Source organism: Scleropages formosus, chromosome 20, assembly GCF_900964775.1.
Source record: "Scleropages formosus chromosome 20, fSclFor1.1, whole genome shotgun sequence".
NCBI lineage: Eukaryota > Metazoa > Chordata > Actinopteri > Osteoglossiformes > Osteoglossidae > Scleropages > Scleropages formosus.
Window position 1 is genome coordinate 14,141,454 of NC_041825.1, and position 23,081 is coordinate 14,164,534.

Consider the following 23,081-nt stretch of genomic DNA (forward strand, 5'->3'; position numbering starts at 1 on the left):
GTTCCTCTTAGTGCCACGGAGGCTACCTCTAACACCAAACGGCAGTCATTCGCTTTTTTTTTGGTCTTGTAGCTTTGTGATGTCAAAAAAGGAAACTTGATTTTTACCTTTATTTAATGCACTGTGCTTTTATTCGATCTTGTGTGGAGAAGTATCGGGACAGAGTGTGAGGGTGGCTCCTATCATGCACGTTGCACGAGAGCATTAAGTGTTCCGTGAGTGATCTGTATGTAAATAGTGAGCCATGGCCTCTCTCCGAGCAGCATGGCATCGTGGGAGACTAGAAACCGGGAGCACTGTGTCGCTTGCTCTTCTCCTGCTGCTGTCCAGCCTGCAGGTAAGTGCCCCCCACATGCATGCACACTGGACCATAACACTGAAGGGTTACTTCTCCTCTGCAGTTTAAAATGAACTCTTAAGTCTGTACATACTGATGAAGTCTTCAGAGTATTATTATTATTATTCTTTATTTACCTGACGAATTCGTCCAACTTGACTTACATGTTAAACAGTTCTACAAAGCCATAAGTAAAGCTCGTAAACCTTCAGCCCTGATGACAAGTTTTTTAAGATTAACTGTAGAAATAACTAAGAACATCTTGCCCATGAAATACAACCAAATGATTAAAAAATTTAAAAAAAAAAAAAAAAAACTTTAGTCAATTTGAACTTGAGAATGACAGTTGTCAAAATTATCATGTTAATGTTCAAATAAACCTTTTTTAAATTGAATGCTTTTTATAACTGGGCTAGCACTTGTGAGCTTAATGTATAATCTGCATTTCTGAAGGCCATTTGAAGAACAGCATGCAATGTAAATTGGTGTCATTCATTTTAAATAATGTAAATGTCTTAGAAAAGACATAGTAAAACTTGAAGGAGCATAGAATTTTTTTTTATTGTAGCTGTTTTTAGTGTACCATCACAAGATTTTTGCTATGACTTTCATAATAGTTTCATCGTTTCATCATAGTTTTTAATTTTAACATTTCAGTTAATTTCTTATAGATTCTGGGATGCTAAATCTACCATAATATATAAACACATTTAATTTACTTTTGGCTTGTACATCTTAAATTACCATTTTTGAGGTGAAGACCAGTTTCAGTACAATGAAGTGAAATGATAATGTGACCATCTAGTGGCCTCTATAGGCAAGTAAAGACAAGATACTTTATAATTGTGGCAACACAAGTGAAATAGTATTTCGAATTATTTTTTTCTTGGACAATGTTTTGGGTATTTATTTAATTATTATTTAACTATATGCCATAATCTACTATATGCAAAATATCTTTTTGTATCTACAGGAAATGAAATTTCAGTCAGTGAAGTGGAATAGATTATTTCTAGAACAATGGCAATGCAGTTTTTCTGCACTCTTTGTCATGTTTCACAAGTGCAGTCATGTTGATACCATGACATTATGCTCTCTTAGAGTTTTTACTTCTCATGCAAAAGTACTAATCTGTGTAACATATTAATCTCAGTGACTCTCAGAAATCTTTACATTTCCCTCTGGTAATTACAGAAAGGATGCTATTTTTTGGAATTTGGTTGCCTTCTGTGTTTTTCTTGTATTTCACAGATCAGTCTTTCTGTTTTCTTTCCACTTCTATCTTTCTCGTCTTTCAAGTGTATCTGCTTTGTGTGCAAAGGTCTGCATTCTCTTTAAGTAGCCTTTAACATTGAATCATGGGGCATTAATGTTTTTCTCCCAGAGGTTTGAACTCTGGTTTTTGTACTGTTTGCTTTGACTCTTGAGTGCAGTTGATCTTTACTGTCACGGGGAAATCCAAAGGAGATTAAAAAATGCAGGCCTTTCTAGCAGATGGAAAATAAACATTTCCTTTATCTATTTTTCCTTCAAGGCCTTCCATTATCTTTCAAAATTATATTAATACTAGTCCCCTATAGGATCCAAAGAAATGTTATGAGCCGTACATATTAAATGTATATTTGTTTTTTATTTGATGTTTTCCCTGTATTAGCAATGTAGCGATTGGAGTTTCATTGTTTGTGTTTCAAACTTTGATAGTGGCTCCTATCTCTAAGTCCATCCTTAGCAAATACTCACAATTAATGGAATTCTCTATTGAAAAATGCCATCTCTATCTATGAAGGAGTATTCCCACAAATGACTGCAGGATGCAGACAAAGAAGACAGGATCATTGGATGACAAATGCTTGCCGTACAGAGGCAGCACACAGGTTTTTCTTTGATTGACTGACCGTGGAGAATAATTTGAATGGTAGCTCAGAGAAAATAGAGACAAACATGTCTCAATAGAACAGGTCACCACAGAGAAGAGAAGGCTTTTCCATTAATCTTGAACTGTATTTATGTTTGGCAGTGAAGGTTTATCTATGAAAAAGAGACTTTGAAGAAAAGCCTTGGTTTTATTAAGTGTGATTGTTTTGCTAAATGTGACTATTATTGTCAAATTAAAACATAGCTCAAAATCAAAGTGCTTAGCATTTTGTTGGCTGCCAGGACAGTCAAAAATACGAGCAGAAGCCATCTTTTTTGCAGGCAAAATCTGTGTTTGACTGCAAGATTAAAACCCTATTTCCATATCTCTCGCAAGCACCCTTTATAACAGGCACTTGAATGGTCTCCATAGCAACGTGCTTCTCCTCCCAGCATTGAATTGAAACTTAGGCTGTTTGCATGCTTCAACTTTCACTAGTTTTTACACTGGGTACATACAAGCATTTGTTTAAATTCCGATTCATATCTTGTTTTAATTCGATTAGTTTTGCTTTTTTGATCAGTCTCTACCTGAATGATAAAGTAATCTTTTGCTCTTAAGAATACTGAATTTGTTCTTGGCAGAAATACACAAAATTCATGGTACCATCTCCAAACACTTCATCTCACCATAAAAAACCTAAACAAAATGTAAATGTACATATAGACTGGTGCAAAAATGAAGAGGAGGGGACTGGGAAATGGCATCAAGTTGAAAAGATCTTCCCTAATGCCAGGAGCCACACATCTTCACAAGGGCAAAATTTCATCTTTTTTGATCCTTATATAATCCATTTTTATTGTCCTGAGTAAATATGAATGTATGGATGAATGTTGCAAAGTAGAACACAGTCATGGTAAAATCCCAGGTGTCAGAATCCACATTTTATAAGCAGACACAGCAGGTTGTATTTAGATTTACATTTACATTAATTTATTTAGCAGACTTCCAATGAAAGAACATATTTGCAAGTGAGCTGGTCTGAATGGTCACAGTATTTATCTTTAGAAGGTGAAAACTGGGAATAGTCATATTAGGCTGTCATTTCCATAATAATAATAATAATAATAATAATAATAATAATAATAATACAGTACAAAGGGGAGTCATATTGGAAGTAGCTCCTGGTTTGATTGTACCTTTGCTCTTTGATGTTGGCCCCATGTTTAAATTCTGTGAGGTACCCAGGAGTGTCCATGGTGTTTTTATTGTGGTACTCACAAGTCATAACTGAACAGATTTACAGACTTGCTCAAGCATGATCAGTATTCATCTCACTTTGTTTTATTGGATTTGTATTGTTTGCTTTCTGCATCAAGGGGGTGCGGTGGCGCAGTGGGTTGGACTACAGTCCTGCTCTCTGGTGGGTCTGGGGTTCAAGTCCCGCTTGGGGTGCCTTGTGACGGACTGGCGTCCCGTCCTGGGTGTGTCCCCTCCCCCTCTGGCCTTACGCTCTGTGTTACCGGGTAGGCTCCGTGACCCCGTATGGGATGAGCGGTTCTGAAAATGTGTGTGTGTGTGTGTGTGTGTGTGTGTGCTTTCTGCATCCTAGACAGCTCTGCTAAGCAAGGTCAAAGGTGTACTCTCTTATTATATTACCAAATATGTTCATAAACATGTTTATATTTGACTCAGGTGGCTGAACAGTATTCTACTGATAGAGCATCTCCCATATATGGGATATCTTCCTCTATATGTATTCTTTTTCACATTAGTTGACAGGCATTTTGAAGTGGCTCTTAGAGTGCAAAAAGTAGTATTTGCTCTTGTCTTTTTATGAACTCCTTTATGGTAATTTGCTTACACATTCTGTATAGCAGTGTGCCGTTCAATGTAACCGCAATCATTTTAATGCCTTGCAATTGTAAAAATGGTTCTAATAATGCAAATATCTGAATGTACACGTATTGATTGTGATTACTGTGAATTTCCCAGGCTTTCAGGAGGACACAGTTACTGTAAATTTATGTAATTTCATGGGTTATTTTTCCAGCTTGAGATAGCTTTGTTTTATATTTCTCTCTGGGTACTATTTATAAACCACATTCTGTCATTGTTCATTGTTAATCCAAAAGCAGCCTGAGAAAGGCCTCTAACACCAAACATCTGAGCTTTTATAGAGCGAATAGATAAATAGAAAATAAAACTGTATAACAAATCATGGCGCAATGCCGCTGTCTTGGAAAAAATATATTCGAAGAGGCTTAGAAAATGGCTCTTGGTGACAGCATGTGAAGATTGGTGGCGCGCAGGGACACCTTCCACTGCTGACCTCCACATAAACACTGCCATCTTGTGGATTAATGTCACTGATATGGCTGGTGGACACACCGCTTCCCAGTGCAGCTCCTCCAGTATTGCTATCATTTGCTAAGAGCATTCAGCTGAACATGTACACCTGGACAGTTCTTGAATGTGCATGAAAAAAACACACCTCCTGTTTTCCTTTATGTACTTTAAAGGTAATGGGTTCGATACTAGAAGATGTAATTTATAAACGGACTGAATACTGGGAAAATTGTACCAGGACCTTAGCCTCCTCCCACTTCTCAAGAACTGGTGAGTGCCCCAACACTCTGATGTTCAGTGGAGCTCAGTAAGGAGACAGTAAGGAGAGGCTTTCTGCTCTGTGGACTGACAGTTAGTCAGGTCCTGTTATCTGCTTGCATGCCACAAAAACGGGCCAGCAGTTCCAGCATAAGTAATATATTTTTTCTCCGTTTTTATAGGAATCTATTGCAATGGATCCTTTGATCTTTTTGTCTGCTGGCCCCACTCACCTGTTGGAAACGTATCAGTGCCATGTCCGTCCTATCTGCCATGGATTAAAGAAGGTACCAGAATCACTAAGTATTCAAGCCAGGCTTATACTGAATTCCAACATCCAAAGAAGCACATTATTATTATTATTATTATTATTATTATTATTATTATTAACCACTGATAACTGATTGTGTGATAACAATCCTTTTAAGTCTGTCTCTCACGACTGAGTCCAAATTTTTGCCCCCAAGCATATCAGTGTTAACAAAGTCTGTATGGGTTCAGTCATGAGACTAGCATACCCAGCAAAATTGCAAAGGTCAGATGTGACCAAGGAATTAAGAATCTTCAAGTGATGATCTTCATGCAGTTGCTTCTGTGACTGTGTGTTATCACTGTGAGAGCAGATGCACTGAGCTCCTGTTACCAAAAAGCTCTGGAGAAATAACTACAATCTTTTTCTTGATAATTTACAACTACTGTGTGCTCACTGTGGTTTGGGCACCCAAGGGTATTGAAATGTCATAATGTAAAAAGGCTTTGATGAAACACAAAACACCAGTAGACACAAAACTGAAATGTTGGGAAATAAAAATTTTGGGGTCTAGGAAACTGTTTCTGTGCAGCAGAGGGACTACTAGGGCAAATTCAGCAGCACTTTCTTCAGAAGTCCAAATCCTTCACCTTCCACATTTGGTGTTCAACTTCAAATTCAAGTTGAAGTCAGCTAATCCTTGGTGTCTGCACACTTTGCTTGAGAAACACACTTATACTGCAACACAGTTGGGACCAGAAATCTGTCCATAACTCAGGTTATCTGTAAACCCAACCACTACAGCACAGTCTATGAAGGCTTAATTTTATAGCTTAATGCTCAGATTTATTTATAGGTCAGGCTCTGTAAAAAAACATCAGATGAACAATATAGTGTATCGTAATAGTCAATATTTAGAAGAAGTAATAATAGAAAATTTTGTGTAAATGCAGCAATGCGAAAGGGAATGCATGAATTTCAGGAGAGAAGGATATATGATTCCGCCATGGGGTAGTAATGGTCGAGATTTATTTGAATTTAACTGGAGTAATACCCTGTTCTTCTGGACCTCAATGTAGTGTTAAGCTTGAGCTTCATTCGAGTTCTTCATTGTTATGAATTAAATTTGAACATAACTAATGAACCCCTAAAGCAAATGCAGTTGTTTAAATGCATTTTTAAAAATATTAAAATCCTTATTTAACAGATAGAGTAGTAAAGATTTTAAGTGTCAGAAAAACGACCTGCATTGGCCTATTTGTCCCATCTGCTGCAGAATAATATTATTAAATCTTTTTTACATATTGTCAAGGTGCTGTCAAGGTGCATTGTGAATTTATGTAATCTTGCCAATTTCACTAACAACCTCATAACAAAATTATTTTGCTTCGCAGCTCATCTTGAGAATGACCTAATGACTTCATTTCAGATTGTTCATAAAAAGTAAAATCAATCAATTTAGCACATATTTCATTTTACTTCTATTTGCTCTACCACAGAAAAATTAATCTCATCAATGAATACATGACCAACTGAATACATGAGCATGACCAGCCATATTTTTACTTTCAGAATCAGAAAATAAATTATTACACGTTTTCAAACCAGAAGGGAAAAACAAATTTAAGTCATCAATGGATACACTTCATAGGTCAACACAAAGATGTGAATAATTGATCTGTTTCAGAAAAGGTCATCAGAATGTATGGAACATTGCTTTTCACAGTATAGCCTCAGCCATATTCCAACAAAGCAAATGCAGTGTATTGACAACATGCTGAATTCACATTCACTAGCAAATCAATATCAATAAAAATTTGACATTGCATTGATATTGCACTCCTTTGTTGTTAAAGATGTTATTAAAATCAAATTAAAAATTTGTCTCTGAGCAGCATGTGTGTCCTTGCTGTTGGAGATTCATGGCAATACAGAGCAGAGGTCTGACAGCTTATACCTGAGATTCTTCTGGGTTCTGGTTTCTTCCATCTGCTTGATGTCCCACATTCATCCACACCCACCAAGACTGCCTTTATTTATGGCTTCGCTCACGTATCCACAAATCTCTCCATGTCTTCTTCTAAGAGGAGCCAGGCAGCTGTCACATTCACCAATATCCATCAGTGCAGCTATCATTTTCCATGATTCAAGGTCTTCCATTCAAGGTCTCTTTACGGACATGCCAAGGACAAGGGAGCAGGATTTGACTGAGGCACTGATTACACAGGCTGGTTTCTAAATATTTTGATGTCATTTGGGGTTAAAGCAGTTGAACAATACATATACTGTTTTGTGTTTTCTCAAGTCTTTTACGTAATTTCATTACATCCACTTTCTCAGAAGAGAACTGGAAACCTGATCAGAAACTAAAGTTCAGAAATTCTATGTTGTGTGTATATTTAAAAAAATAATGGACACAGCATCCTTAGAAGATGGGTGGTAGAATGTATGTGCCGTTAACTAAAATGGGATTTAGTTAGGATACACCACAAAAGCCCAAGGCACATATGGGGCTCTAAGTAGAATGCACTGGGCATAAGCTAACAGGTGCCTCTGTTCTCAGGCAGCTCTAAGAACGTGTACCGGGAATGCACCTCTACTGGGTCCTGGCGCACTGTGGAGAACTCGACAGAAGTGTGGCGGGATCAGACAGAATGCATCAACCCACATTACTTCAAACCACAGGTGACAGAACATTTTTTTCTTCTTAAACACTGCCAAGATGAACATTTGCCACCCATTGTTCTAGATCTTAAAGATTTTTTTATTCATAATGAACCTTCATCCCTCTCAGGAGGAGAACATGCTCCTCCAATCTGTGCTGAGAATCATCTCCATCATTGGGTACACGTTGTCTCTCTCCTCTCTGACTCTGGCCGTGTTTATTCTGGCCATGCTGAGGTAAGACGTACATGTTTAACCCAGTGGGGGTTAAGGGGGTTTTACACGGGTGAAGCAGATAGCATTGTGATTAAGAACACAGGCTTGTAACCTGAAGATCAACCATAAGTAGCCTCCTGAGCAGATGTAGAGGCCTCACTGAAGTCACTTTGAGAAATGTTTAACCTACTCACCACAAAAAACTTACAATGTGCACAGATGATTTAATATATTGAACTCAATCAGAGAGCTTTACTGTACATGCAGCACCCAGGTCTGATTTAAATTATTGTTTTTAACAGGAAACTTCACTGCACAAGAAATTACATCCACATGAACTTGTTTGTGTCATTCATAATGCGAGCTGTAGCTGTCATTACAAAAGAAATCATCTTGCATGTCAAGTACAGTAACTTACCCAGCGATGAAAGTGGATGGAAACAATACTCCAGCTCTGTGGTAAAATGTCCTACAAGATCAATTTTCTATACAGTTGCCTCTACAATTTCTTTACACTTTTTCTAAATATCCTCTGTAGTTGAAAGAAAAAGTTGTCATGTAGGTCAGGTATCTCAAGTAGGCTATGACCTTTTGAAGCAGCATGCGTGCGTTCCTGTCCTAGATCTCGGTGGTCTGTAAAGCCAGTCAAGTGTCCATGCACTATTTTGTGGGAGGAAATTTCTTCTGGCTCTTGGTAGAGGCCATATTTCTCCATACATCGCTGTTTACTGCAGTGCTCACCAAACGGCGGCTGCTGAAGCGTTACCTTCTCATTGGCTGGGGTAGGTCTCTCGAGCACATGGCTCATTCTATTGCATTATTGCATTCTCAGTTGCATTCTCTCTCATTTCTTCAACTCATACACATAATTTAAACTTGCAGCTTTCTGTGCAATCATCCTCATTGAGTAAAATGTTGCTTTTTATTTCTATCAGATGACAAGCTGTGCCAGATGGTCCTAATACTACTATGAATGTGCACTTTTTGTTTCCTTATCAGGAACTCCTTTACTATTTGTGATACCCTGGACTGTAACAAAAATTCTGTATGAAAATCAAGGGTAAGTTTAACGATCGACTTTTTTAAATATTATATCATCATTACATCATTACATCATCAAGCAGCACAATTTCAGATCACAATATTTAGCACTTTAATGCAAGAACTTCTTAAAGTGCTTTTACAAAATCTTGCACTTTTGTTTAATCAAAGACTTACATTCTCTTTAAAGGTGCTGGTCTATTAAGAGAATGTGGATCTGGTGGATAATCAGAGGACCCATAACTTTATCTGTGGTAGTAAGTACTTCATTTAATATGTTACAGGCATATTAAACATACCGTAACTGAAAAGGGAAATCCTGCAATTCAGAAAAGGAAAAGAAAAGTTAAAAAAGAAAATCAATGTAGACTCGTATAGGCAATGAATTGATAATATTGTCAGTGGCATCCAGCTGAGCGCAATTCAGTAAGCAGGCCATGTGACTGTTCGATTTGCCCATAGTCAGTGTCACAAGTTGTCACAAGCTGACACTTCCCTTCACCCCTCCTCATTCCAAAAGAGTTAGTGTGCAAAATTTCAAAGATACAGTTCATAACACAGCAGAACATGCAGAGCAGCAAAATACAGGCATGACATAATTTGAAACATAAAAAGTTTTTTCATAGACTTTTATTCAAGATTTTCATACAAATGTAAATGTATTAAATTGCCACATTATTATTATTATTATTATTATTATTATTATTATTATTATTCTATTGTTACAAAAATATTTATACCAGTTATTTCTACGATTTTTATTATAGGTTCACCTTTTGGAAATGGTACTTACCTCAAGAAATGTTTTTTTATCTGAATGTCTGATTTCCACCACAGGTTATTTTTTACATATTTATCAAAATTATGAAACTGCTGCTTTCTAAGTTGAAGGCAGACCAAGTGAAGTTCACAGACTACAGGTACAGGTGAGTGCCTCCAGTCATACTGCAGAAAGTGGGTATCAATAATTCAAATGTGTTCATGTATAGTATGTTCCTACTGATTTCTCTCTGGAATGGCAGCTTAGCCAGAGCAACACTGGTGCTGATACCCTTGCTGGGGATCCATGAGGTGGTGTTCACTTTCTTCATTGATGAATACATGGAGGACAAGACACGATATGTCAAAAACTTCATCAATCTGACACTTAGCTCCTTCCAGGTAAGATGTATAGCATCATTTATAAACACATAAAACAGGGATTGGTTTTTTTGGATCAGGAAGGATCTATTGAATCCTGAATTTCCCTCTTGCAGAATTAGTAATAGTAGTACATTCAGTAATTAAATGCAAAAAACTCAAGTCACAAAGTGTCTATAAATAATACAATTTCTTTCTAGGGTCTACTTGTGGCTATATTATATTGTTTTGCCAATGGAGAGGTAAGAATATTGATTTTGGATTCACTTTGTATAATTTTATATATTTATTACTTATTCGTACTTATTCATTTTGAATTGCTTGAGTCCCTGGTGACTGTTGGTAAAAACAAGCTGCACTCACACTCAGAGTCACTTAATATCACAAATATTTTTGCTTCATTGAACTAACACTATTAGAAAGAATTTCCCTCATAAGCTTCTCCCAGAAGCTGTGTATGAACATGCGGTCCAGCCTGAATGCATATGTTCAGTTTGTTGAGAATAATGTATTAGATAAATATTTGAATCAAATAGATTTTTTTCAGGTTCAGGCAGAGTTGAAGAAGCGTTGGCAACTGTTCCTGTTTGCCAATCATTTGGACTCGCGAAGGTGCACCCAGGGCACGCGTTTCAAGCACGTGTGGAAGTGCTCACGGAGACGGCCTGCCTACTGCTCGGACCCATGCAAATGTACTGAGGATGGGAGCAGGTACCCTGGTATGCGGCAGCAGCGACTGTCCATACACTCTGGGAAGGAGGTCCAGCGAGGCTGGCCCAGCAGGCTTGAGTTCTATGCACGTGGCAGCCTATCCAGCAGTGAGGGAGAGACAACGCATGGGGAGACCATGGAGGAGATACTCGAAGAGAGCGAGTTTTGACCCTCCTGCCCAAATTCTTTGCTTCCACAAAGAGACTTTCTCGTATAAATATGTTTTTAAACCTATTTGGTTTTTTTTACTATACCAGTTACCAAAAAGGTTTTCTCTATCAGTATAATTGTGAATAATCTACATAGACCATAAACCAGATAGAAAATGTCCCCATTAAGTTTGCTTGGTGGGAAACCATTTACTCTCTTTTTTGTTTTCAGGGCACCATTGCCCTGTACGTCAATATAAGCAAGGAACTCACAAGAGGTCAAGATAAAGCATATACTTAATTTAACAGATTTTCTACATTTTATACATTCCACAAACTGCAGAAGTATAATCACCCTTAAAGGACTATAATCCAAATCTGAAAAAGTGAAATACTGGCCTCACTGTCTACTGCTGAAAAGATATTCTGAATTTTCTGTGGGTAATGTGTCATATACATTATGTGATGTAAAATAATGTATATGTAATGCTGAATGTAAAGTCCAGGAAAAAATACTGGTTGGAGTATGAAGAAAAAGTTTAAAATAAATATTATATGAAAGTGGGCCTAATTCAATGAAATACCAACAAAGGGAGGTACCCACTTGACAACCTCAGTGAAATGTCCATGTTGGTATGCTGTGTTTGTGTTGGTTAGGGGAGGAAGTTAAGCTTCTTGGTCTTGAGTCATGGAGATATATGATGGCAATGATGGATGTTGTTCTCTGTAGCTTTATGGTGATGTTGGTTGGACTGGGTCCTTGTGTACAGCCGTTATAATGTATGCATGGGGTGTAACATCTTGTCCTGTGTATCTTAAATGTATTATGTACTTTATTTCTGCAACTTATGTAAAGGTCTTTCTGAGAATCATTATATGACAATACAGGGCTGACAGAGCCACCCAGATAGAATAGTTCCAAAACCAGGACATACAGTGGTAGTGTTGGGAAAGGATATTAAGCCCAATATTTTAACATTTAACTGAAAGAATAACCTTGGAACTAAGGAAACGTAGGTATCTTGTCAAACAAATGGTATCATTTAAAAACTGATTAAAAAAGGCATTTATACCTAGCATGGTATACCAGCATACGAAAATAAGTGTATCGTATCTATTGCCAAGTGTATTTCATTAATCCATTGAGGCAAAATGTGTGGTGTCTTTGTCAAGATCTATGCTTGTGTAAAGAGGAAAATACACTTGTAGATATGTATATATGTGTACAATATTTTTAATGATCTGTGATTAATCAAAAAATTACTGGAGCTTAAAGTGGATTATATTAAGGTTTGAGGAAAATTATCATTTGCAAATGCTGGCATGCAAATGTATTTGAATAGTGCATTTAAGGACAGCAGCTAATAATATACTTTGGCACAGGTGACCGCTGGCTAAATGCAGTACAGCATAGTGAAGTGGTGATGTTATGAAGTTGCTACATGATCCAAATCAGTACCAAAAAATGATCAGCCACTTTATACAAACTGCCATTTTAAATCAAATTTTGAGCCATTCAATGGTCCAGTTGAAATCAGTGACAGATGTATGGAAAGAACTGTAATGGTGATATTGGAAAAAAAAAAAAAAACACACACAAGAAGCATAATGACATTTCACAATTCAAAGCTTTTATAGTTCTTTAATATTGTTTCAGTATTTGTGCAGGGGGAGTTGAAGGGTAAAGACATATCCATGAAAAATATTTTTATTTTTTTAGCTGTAACTGTAATCTATTATAATGTATATTATACTCTTTCTAATTTCACTTTGGAATCTGAAAGCAGCACCAAAAAAGTTCAAGAGGAAAGTGAAACACCTGCATTCCATAACAACCATGCAGTCACAATACATTCACATTACATTTACATATATTCATCTGGCAGATGGTTTTCTCTAAAGTAATGCACAACTTAATGTAAACAGACGTGCATTTCAAAGACAGATGGAGAGAAACCAATGCATACATGCAATCCTCAAAGTCATTTAGTCCAAAATAACCATTTTTTGATAGCATCCATAACACAAATAGCTATATATGGAATTGATAGAAACCCAAATAATCAGAAAAAAATTAACATTTCTCTGGGTCATATGAAGGCAGTCCATATAGTCTTTCAACTATTGTACTACACTTGTTCTTCAGTTCTTCAGCAATATTTCACTGTGAATTTTTCTTCTCGTGTTAAAACTGTACTATAAAAAGTTTATGCTAAAATAATCAAGTCTTGGAAAAACAGATTATAGGTAGTCGGACATATGGTGAATGCAAGATCTTTGTAACTAAATTAAAGAATTGCGGTGATTATCAATAATTCTGTATTTATACTTTTATAAAACATATACAATACTTTCCACAAGTTTATGCACTATTTTTACTAAAAAGGTGATTAAACATACAGTCAGCTAAAAAAGAAAGATATCTAAAGTCTATTTACAGGAAAATGAAAACATTGCTAAGCATTGAATAAGCAAACTTACAGCTTCTTTTCCTTTAGCCTGTCTTGGACTTTCTGTGGTTTGTCAAACTGGATCAGCCTGAGAATTTCCTTATTGTCCGTTACGCCCTGAATAAATTCTCCTTCAGATATTTTATCTGAAAAAAAGTTAACACATGAATCCAGACTCATATGTGAATTTCTGCGATTATATAATGTGATTTCTATTAATTAATTGAGTTTTACTATTATAAAGTAAAAAGTATAAAGTATATTTAAAATTTAGAATTTTCATTGAAACTTTTTGCTGTCAGGGGACAGGATTTTGTATTTTTTGGGTTTTAGTAACATAAGAAATTAACCACTTACATAAACGAAACATTTACAATTGCCTGAAAATTAGCTGTTGACCCATTTTCTTTTCTCTTCTGCTGTTCAACAATTTTAAATGAAATCTTTAACTGTGCACTAAACTTGATTCAATGCAAAATGTCTATTAAACACTTACCATTTTGTTTCTTTCCAAAAAAGTCCCATATTTTATCTGTTCTTTTTTCCGGTGTATTTTCATCATGTCGAAGGTTCTTTTGGTCTTCTTTCGAGATCATATTGAATATGGACTTTGTAAAACACAAGATGTGACATGACAGTTAAGAAGTGGAACACAAAATTTTATCTTCTATTAAAACATCACTCTTTATTCAAAATAAGGTCATATACTCATAACGATGCAATCGGAAACAATTATAATACATTTTGGTAAAACCATTTTTTTTAGCAAACCTAAAAACAGAATGGTAATATTTTTCATCCAACGCAATATAAACCGTAGGATTCGAGAGTCAGTGGTAACAGATTATGGTTTAATATTCTCTTTATATACCTCAACCATTTAATTTACATAGATTTACTTTTCTGTTATATTTTATCAAGATTAAAGATATGTAATCTAATTGAAATATTGATAATATGTGTTGAGATGCAAAATTTCAGATTCAAAAAACTTCATTTTCAGATTTAAAGCTGTTTTGATACTGTTCCAAAAATATTACGACGTTCTGATTAAATGTTTTCAAGACTGGTCTGTAACAAAGATTACTTCAGATATAGAAATCTGTTTCAATCACTTAATACGTAACACAAAACACTACAAAGTAAAATATAACAGTTACCTTCACAATTTCCTGGATCTCATTTTTACTGATAGTGCCATTCCCATCGACATCATAAAGGACAAAGGCCCATTGCAGCTTCTGCATCGTCTTTCCAGATGATGTCAGATGCAGAGCCACAATGTATTCTTTGAAGTCCAGGGTACCATCACTGTTGGAGTCAAAGCTGCGGAAAACATGCTGTGCATAGGCTTTGGGGTTGGCATCAGGGAAGAAGGTAGCATAGATGCTTTCAAACTTTTCCCTGGTAATGCGACCAGTGGGACACTCCTTCAGGAAGGTTTTGTACCAGGCACACAGCTCATGCTCACTGTATCTGGTGTTCAGCTTTAGGTCCTCCAGAAGTTCTTTGGACAGAGCACTGCTTTTACTGTTGCCCATTACTGCAGGTTCCTTCACCTGACGCCTCACTTACTCAGGCTCAGAAAAGCTTGACCAACCTGTTAAATGTCATCAGAGATGGATCCTTTTGAATGCAAAGGAGATTTGCAAAGGATTAAAGATATGGTTACGTAATACAAATGTGTTTGTTATTGTGGATGTTAAGGGTATAGGGGTTGCTACTTTTGGTATGTTGTTGCAACAAATATCTATTTAAAAGCAAGGGTTTAAATCTGAGCAACTAATAACAGATGGCTTATTTCAGAGACGGCTTTACAGCTTATTTCACAGCAGGGAACTATTTGATCTTATTTACTGCCTGTTGATTAAATTGGTCTAACATTTTAAATGTTATGTGTATTTTAGAGCTTTCTGTATACAAAATAGATAGTTCACTGCAGAATATTTGAATTTCAAAATATTTAAACTGTATTTATTAAAATACTGTAAAGTAATATAGAAAAAGAATAAATTTGTGTAAGATTGTGTGGTTCCACAACTACTGTAAACCATGTATAGTATACAGTAAATAATACAGTATACAGTAGTATAGTATACAGCCAATAAAGCACTGTAACTTTACAATCATGCCCAGATAAGCTTTTACACAGCCACTACTCCTGTATTGTACGTAAATGTTTGTGTACCTTTAAAAAAAAATTATAGGAATGTGATCAGGATTAGTCTATCCTGAGTTTTGTGCACCCACTTGTGCAATGAACATCAGTGCATAAGGTGGAAAGAAACAAACTGGGTTTACTTAATCAGATGTCTGCAACTATGCCTCTCTTTCTCCTACTGTAATGCACAAATTGTATTTTTCTGAGATGGAAGTTGCTTTGAAAAAAAGCATCTGCTAAATTAAATGTAAATGTAAATAGTGAACACATATATGGCATTCATGTATTTACTCTTTTGAGAAAATGTGTAAAATGATTTTCTGTGCTTCTTTAAAAAATATTGCCTTTATTTTTATCCCCATGTGCAGTTTTTCATTCTTTGCATTGTCACATGCTTTGTTTCTGACATGAACATTCTCCACATTCTGAAGAGAAAATTCTTCAGTCCCTATACCTAAAAAGTAGCTCTGTAGTCATATAAAACAAAATTTAAACATGTAAAATATTTTATTACAAAGCATTTACATTTATTCATTTGGCAGAAGCTTTTCTCCAAAGCAACGTACATCTCGGAAAACAATACAAAAAGTGCATCTATCTAAAGCACAACTTCATGCATTTAATTCAACACACACTCTCTGGATAAGTTTATCATTTGTATCTTGTATAAAATCTAACCTTCAGCATAACCTCAATAAGTGTTTTAGCACTAAATGTAGCTCAGTTCTGAGGTAGTGTACAGTATATTTACAGATGGTTCCCACTCTATGATGCTACTATTCACACACACACATTTTCAGAACCGCTAGTCCCATACGGGGTCGCGGGGAACCGGAGCCTACCCGGCAACACAGGGCGTAAGGCCGGAGGGGGAGGGGACACACCCAGGACGGGACGCCAGTCCGCCGGAAGGTACCCCCAGTGGGACTCAAACCCCAGACCTACCGGAGAGCAGGACCCGGTCCAACCCACTGCGCCACCGTGCCCCCCTGCTACTATTCACTGAAACTATATCTTATATGAAAGAAATGTGTAACAGGAATGTTTTTTTTCCATAAGAAGCAATAAAAACTCCATTAATATGCACCAATGTGGCAATTAAATAACATAAGAAAAAGAAACAACAGTTACTCTACTTGGGTAAATTATTTACAGTGCTGTGTGTGCGCAATATGGTAGCACAGAGAATCAAGCACAACAATGCAGTGTGATGTGGTAAATAAATGTAAAATAAATGTGATATCTGCAAAACAGCATAAAGCTAGGTGCTGTATTTACACGCATGGACCCCCTGCGGTGCCTTGACACCAGATAATCAGCTTTCTTTTCTCTGTATAATTGTCATTAGGCCTTAGAAGCACAGTGTAAGCACAAACAATGAGCCTTGCAGAGGCATCTTCCAGTGCAGTAAAGTATTTCTAAATGCAACTAAACATCTGTGGAAAATGAAGAAAAAACATTAGTATGTAGCTCTAACAATATATCTGTGCAAGACATAATCACACTGATCGCTTAGGTGGCAGTATTACAGTAACAAAATCTTGAAAATAGCTGAATTCCTTATGTGAATATAAGTATTATGCGAACATAGCTTTAGGTTTAACATTCAACATGTACGGTTAGTTCTAATTATCAGACAGGCCATTGCTGTGCTGAGTTAATCCTCGAGTCAGTTCTGGGCATTAAACTCATTAAATTGAGGATTATAAAGAGAACATTTATTGCATGAAAAAGTAAAAAATGTCTTAAAAAATGCAGATGGTGCTTCTCAAGTCAAAAAAAAAAAAAAATGTAGTTGTGACATTCTTAAAATGGCGCACTTTAAACATTGTAACTCAGTCATAATAAATGTATGAAATTACTGGGTCAGCTATTTGCGCTAAACTGTAGTTAAATTAGTAACCTGCCGAAACGCAGAAAACTGTAACTAAATTAGTATTGTTATTATTATACGGGTGGCACAGCGAGCAGCACTGCTGTCTCACAGCGCCTGGGTGGTGTGAGAAGATGTGGGTTCAATCTCTGCTCAGTCTGTGTGGAGATTGCATGTTTTTCCTGTCTCTGTGTGGGCCTTCTCCGGGTGCTCTGGTTTCCTCCTACAGTCCAAAAACATGCTGTTCAGGTTCCCCCATAGTGTGTGAGTGACAGAGAGAGTGTGTTTCACTGATGTATGGATGAGTGACCCAGTAAGTAGTGTATCAAGCAGTGTAAGTCACCTTGGTGAATAAGGTGTGTGGGCTGACAGCACTATGGAGTTCACTGATAGTTGCTTTTGAGAAAAGCATCTGCTAAATAAATGTAATTATTTTGTCAGCTGAGCCGAAAATGAACGAACGAATTGAAGAAGAAGACGTTGTACACATGATGGGCGAAGTGTTCAACAACATTTATAATATCGTTGAGGCTGCTAGAGTGCAGCATTCCCTGTCGATTTGATACACGCTCTAACCCAATTTTACAGCCTCTATGTCACTTGGTGAACGATTAACCGCAAAAATGTGTTTAAGTCACGGACTAAGTGGTATAAAACAGCGCAAGAGCCCAGCGGGAGAGGCAGGAACTGCGTCACGCGCTGCCAACGCAAACTGCAAGCACGCTTAAAAGATCGGATAATTTCATTTAGTTTATTCCGTTGAAAAGACGATTAACATGGAAACGGGGCACTGTTGTGAGAAAAGTGCAAAAGAAAGGACAGGGTATATAACTCGTGTACAGAGTTTTAGTGCCTGCCATCGACTGCACAGGTAAGAAAACCGTCGCCTCTTTGCCGGTCTCTTAGAATGCGCGCGCCCGCTGCTGCCGTTCATGTTAGTGTCCGCCATGTTTAAAGGCAGACCGTTGCGCCCGTGTTGCAACGCACTTTGCGCAAGTTACGTATTAAACGTGGAGCAAAATAGCTACAATAAACCACTTTTGATTACATTTCTGTGGCAATATCAATGCAGCGTTGAGTGACTGCTTATGCATTTACAGATTGAGTCCCAGTTGAGTCACTACGCTTTTCGAAGCGAGCAGAAGGGATAAGTGGTAAAGTAGTGGGTCACGGTCGGCCACCGTGTGCCTTGTTATTTACTACGTTGAGTTCGCGGAGTGATTCTGTGCTCGCAGGAGGAAGTGGGAAAACAGGCGACTGGCTTCTGTGAGCAGAACTGTTAGCAAGCAGCTCACAGCGGAACGCAACGTTCGGCTAACAGTGGTTCACTTTGCGTTGTCATGTATGAAAGTAGATCCTGTACTTAGTTGTAGGGACAGTACCCAGCTTTAATTTCCATTTCTTACATGGAGGTTTTGGCATTTTTACGATGAACCGTTCACATTTTGCGTCATCATTATTATTACACAGTATATCCAATTTCATTTCTATTTGACAGTAGGCTAGCAGTAATAATTATTATTTTAGCTGACGCCTTAGGCGACTACACGAGTGCTATATCATATGAGTTCACTACTAGTATATCGATTGAAATGAATATTCTGAAAAAGACTAAAAATGAAAGCCATTTTTGTGTCTGTTAAAGTAAATTGTGATATTGCCCCACTCAGGACATGATCATAAGAATTTTTTTTTCTGTAAAAAAATTGTCTTTGTGTTTCTACTTAAAAAGTCCTTTTTGTTTTTCCTCACTTTTTTTTTTTTTTTTGTTTTTAATATAAAGTGCATCTTATTATACCTATCTTTATGTCTTTAGTAAGTCCCTGAGCGAGGAAGAGAACAAGGAAGTGTATGGAAAGTGTAACAACCCCAATGGTCATGGCCACAACTACAAAGGTTTGTCAGACCACTTATTCTTTTTACCTTTTTATACATTATCAATTTAAAGTTTCTTTTTTTTTTTTTAATGCAAGTAATGCTGAGAGTGTAATCTTATAAATATCTCACGTTTGTTTTCCAGTTGAAGTGACAGTACGAGGAAAAGTAAGTCTTTTGTAGTTGTTGAAATACATTGAAATGTTGAATACAATGAAATTCAACTGTTTAGTAACAGCAGTTGCATTTGGTTTGAATCCCACACCCAATGGCATACCCTTTGGTCAAAGCACTTATCCTGTATTGATATAATAACAATACCCAGCTGTGTAAATAATTGTTTAATGTAGAAAATTAACATTTTAAGTTGCCTTGGACAAACTCAGGTAAATAAAGGGTAATAATTATATCAGCCAAGGTCATATAGTGGTGCAGTGGGTAGTGCTAGTCCCTCACATCCATGCAATGGACTTGTGTCCTGTCCAGTGTGCACCCTGTCTCAAGCCATATGGTCCTGGGATAGGCTCTGGGCCTCCCTGAACCTGCACTGGACAGCAGATTATTCCTAATGTATGAATGAATGAATGAAATTCTGTCAGCCTTGTCTATTAACATGAGATGAAGTTATTGTTAACTGGGGAATCCTAAGCAAAGCATCTTAAATGTGTGACTTAACATTCCTTCCTTGGATAGGATTTACGAACAACAGATTTTACATTTCCTTGCTACAGGAAATTACTAGAACTTTAATCCCCTTTCACCAATATAGGATGTGCTGGTTGCTAGTAGTTTCCTAGCTCTTGTAGTTCTGCATTATGACTTGTCAGCTGTTTGACGCAATCAGTGCTATTTGCCTTTGTGCAGATAGATCCCATAACTGGCATGGTCATGAATTTGACAGATCTCAAGAGGCACATTGAGGTAGGTTTAATTTGTAGGGCAGATGCATAAACGAGGCTAACACAGGTAATGGTTCTGTCATCAGAATGAGAATTAAGAAGGATATGATCACTAAGAGCAATGGTCTTTAATTTGAAGGTACTTGTTGATCCCAAATATTGACAACACATGAGAAATTTCATATGCTGTGTTATTGTATGTATTAATTAAAATGTATTTTTCCTGTATGTATGTATTACTCATATTTATTTAAGAACAAAAACTGAACCAATCTTCTCGCTACAGGAAGCCATCATGATTCCCCTTGATCACAAAAACCTGGATAAGGATGTGCCACACTTTGAAAATGTGGCCAGGTATGTGTCACTGTGTGAGACATCTTTAAGTCCCCTCACAATGGTGTGGGTCAGTGCTCTTCAGTAATGACTCATCTGTGTTTGTCTGTTCAGCACAACTGAAAATCTGGCTGTGTTCATCTGGGATAGCCTGGCAAAGCTTCTTCCACCAAATTTGCTGTATGAGATCAAGATTCACGAGACTGAGAAGAACATTGTTGTTTACCGTGGAGAGTAATCCAATACAATACCCAGCTCAGTTAAATTTAACAGTGTGCATTTCCCTTACTGTAAGGTACAATGTTTAAAAGAATTTGCACCAAGAATAAACTCATAAATGTCTTGTTAGATTTTGTGTAGTTTTTATGTAGTTTTTCTAATATTTATTTCAATGGTTTTCAGTTAAATCAAGCCTGATTCTCAATACTTATGTATTCCGTGGATTTTGCAGCATTAGCATGCAAGCCTCTTCCCACACTAATCTTTCCATGGGGAGATGATAACTGAGCTCTTAATAGATCTTTTTTATTGAAGCCAGATGGTATTTATGATTCTCAGAAATACCAAAGAGGACAACCACAAGTAACATAAGAGGGTATCTGTTACTACTGCCTTGTGATACATTGATACATTGATTAATGTCAAGCTACAGTGGTGTATATCCTGTGGTGTGTAGAGGTTTTCCATCCTCAGGGTGATCAGATTAAGATATCTCATCAAATAAGTAGACTAGACAAGTATCACTATGGTGACCACGGTTTCAGTCACTTACTTTTTTGCATTTTTTTTAAAAACGGTAAAACATCTCCTTGAATTGCAAACCAGAGAAACAATTTTATTTTAAATATGATGCTAATATGGTGCTAATTATCCTTCACAGTTATTTTCAATAAATGGATTTTTTTTCCTTTGTCTCACAACTGCCAGTGGGTGTCATCACAGGCATTTGTGTAATTTACATATTATACTTGGTAGGTCTAGTGCCTAGATTTGAGCTGCAGGCTATGCAGCCTTTCTTCTCAGATAAATTGTTAATTGTTCAGCTTGGATTGGGACTCCTTCCTGCAAGTCAGTCTCAATATGAGAAACCACATTTTCACATTACATGAAAACAAAGGAAATGTTGCATATGTGTTCATAAAATATTCCATTTATTTGATCATTTATGGAACCGAAAGTATTTTTTTATTGTTTAGGTTCTTTAAGCCCTTGGGTAATTCAGTACAAGAATGACTGAGCTATCATTGAATAATTAACATTGTTTTTAGAAGCATTGAACTTGCAGAAACATTTTTTGTCTTTTCGTCATTAAGTTGGATATTCGTCAAACACTATTTGGTTTATAACTACTGAAAATCAATGAAAGGCCTATCCTCAAAGAAAACATTGCGGTTAATGTGATTTGAGTGGTGTAATTCATTCACAATCCCAAAACAGACCAAATGTGTTATTTTGTGCACTATTTCGAACATCAGGATGTTGTGAATTGGCTGTAGCTGTTGCATTGTTTTCTTTAAAACTTTCCTAGACAATTACATTTTTTAAACACAAGATATTTGTGCTGTTTTTTTTATGGAAGTTACAGTGACATGTTTAAGTGGGTAGAGGTAAGATGAAAAACATATATTTACAAAAGACAAGTTTTTTAAAAATATGTTAATTCATAATACAAATAAGTGTTAAGGTGCTTTCTGACAACTGTATGATTACACCATTTGTGATGGCAAGATGCTTTCCATGCATTTGCTTTTGTCTTGGATATGTATAATGAATCTGCTCTGTAATTCTGTGTGACAACTAGAGAATGAATTCAGTGGTAAAATTAAATGCTGTGTGAGAGAGGGTTTACAACTAAATGGGTTTAATGAATAAGCATTGTCATTTTGAGCGATTAAGGTGATCCTGAGCACAATTACCAATTTTAGAACCAGAGAAACGGGGCACCACACATGTGATTTCACCTGCGTATGAATTCCCCACCGTGATTACAGTAAGTATAATCTATATTGTTTAGCTGGTCATCTTTATCAACTTTATTAACTTACGTGCACATCTTTATATGTTTATACAAGCTACATTTATATGACAAGGCTTCAACCCTAAACACTACACTCATTATTTAATGGAATTTTTACTTTGTTTACTGCTTTGTTTTTACATGATGAAACTTCAGATTCATCATGAGTCCCTTTATTTTAATGTAGCCACTTGGTTTTCTCCAAAGCAGCATTGTTATACAGTTTACAATGACTTGCCCATTATATAGCTGGGCAATTTTTTACTGGAGCACTTCAGTGGAAGTACTTTGCTCTGGGGTACTACAGCAGGACCAGTGGTTTCAGGCTGGCTCTTTCTCTTTCTCAGCTGTAACCACTATGCTACCTGTTTTTTTCCAAAGGCTGTGTTTTGCCAGTTGTTGTTAAGCTTTCATAAATGTGGTTACGGTTTATTTTACTTCATGTTGTATTGAAGATGGACTGCATATCAGTTTAAATTGATAGCTTATTTTATTACTTT

General features: G+C 36.6%; 3 protein-coding genes across 4 annotated transcripts; 2 read left to right on the forward strand and 1 right to left on the reverse strand.

Moving 5' to 3' along the window:
• Window positions 1-244: 244 nt before the first annotated feature.
• On the forward strand, window positions 245-10,990 carry glp2r (glucagon-like peptide 2 receptor). The gene is made up of 13 exons (XM_018761510.2): window positions 245-337; window positions 4,715-4,811; window positions 4,982-5,086; window positions 7,613-7,734; window positions 7,844-7,950; window positions 8,232-8,388; window positions 8,552-8,711; window positions 8,929-8,989; window positions 9,161-9,227; window positions 9,808-9,896; window positions 9,993-10,131; window positions 10,311-10,352; window positions 10,658-10,990. The coding sequence occupies exons 1-13, from the start codon at window positions 245-247 to the stop codon at window positions 10,988-10,990; spliced, it is 1,572 nt and encodes a 523-aa protein (XP_018617026.1).
• Window positions 10,991-13,447: 2,457 nt separating this feature from the next.
• rcvrnb (recoverin b) lies at window positions 13,448-14,961 on the reverse strand. Its single transcript, XM_018761511.1, has 3 exons — window positions 14,581-14,961; window positions 13,917-14,028; window positions 13,448-13,566 (listed from the first exon to the last, which is right to left on the reverse strand). Exons 1-3 carry the CDS (start codon window positions 14,959-14,961, stop codon window positions 13,448-13,450), a joined length of 612 nt encoding a protein of 203 aa, XP_018617027.1.
• Window positions 14,962-17,979: 3,018 nt separating this feature from the next.
• pts (6-pyruvoyltetrahydropterin synthase) lies at window positions 17,980-22,163 on the forward strand. 2 transcript variants are annotated; one of them, XM_018761479.1, is made up of 6 exons: window positions 17,980-18,325; window positions 19,271-19,350; window positions 19,475-19,497; window positions 20,194-20,250; window positions 20,515-20,585; window positions 20,679-22,163. In XM_018761479.1, the coding sequence occupies exons 1-6, from the start codon at window positions 18,231-18,233 to the stop codon at window positions 20,800-20,802; spliced, it is 450 nt and encodes a 149-aa protein (XP_018616995.1). In that variant the 5' UTR covers window positions 17,980-18,230; the 3' UTR covers window positions 20,803-22,163. The 2 variants fall into 2 exon arrangements, with proteins under 2 accessions (XP_018616995.1, XP_018616996.1); XM_018761480.1 differs by lacking the exon at window positions 20,194-20,250 and having other exon boundaries at window positions 17,983-18,325.
• The last annotated feature ends 918 nt before the right edge of the window (window positions 22,164-23,081 follow it).

Bases quoted from the DNA above. Each gene is read 5' to 3' on its own strand.
- rcvrnb (XM_018761511.1), bottom strand. From the start codon at position 14,961: ATGGGCAACAGTAAAAGCAGTGCTCTGTCCAAAGAACTTCTGGAGGAC. The intron at 14,029-14,580 runs GTAACTGTTATA...TGTTTTACAAAG, and splicing joins AGATCCAGGAAATTGTGAAG to TCCATATTCAATATGATCTC. The intron at 13,567-13,916 runs GTAAGTGTTTAA...ACTTTTTTTCAG, and splicing joins TTTTGGAAAGAAACAAAATG to ATAAAATATCTGAAGGAGAA.
- glp2r (XM_018761510.2), top strand. From the start codon at position 245: ATGGCCTCTCTCCGAGCAGCATGGCATCGTGGGAGACTAGAAACCGGG. The intron at 4,812-4,981 runs GTGAGTGCCCCA...CCGTTTTTATAG, and splicing joins CTCCCACTTCTCAAGAACTG to GAATCTATTGCAATGGATCC. The intron at 9,228-9,807 runs GTAAGTACTTCA...TTTCCACCACAG, and splicing joins CCATAACTTTATCTGTGGTA to GTTATTTTTTACATATTTAT.
- pts (XM_018761479.1), top strand. From the start codon at position 18,231: ATGGAAACGGGGCACTGTTGTGAGAAAAGTGCAAAAGAAAGGACAGGG. The intron at 18,326-19,270 runs GTAAGAAAACCG...TTATGTCTTTAG, and splicing joins GCCTGCCATCGACTGCACAG to TAAGTCCCTGAGCGAGGAAG. The intron at 20,586-20,678 runs GTATGTGTCACT...TTGTCTGTTCAG, and splicing joins CACTTTGAAAATGTGGCCAG to CACAACTGAAAATCTGGCTG.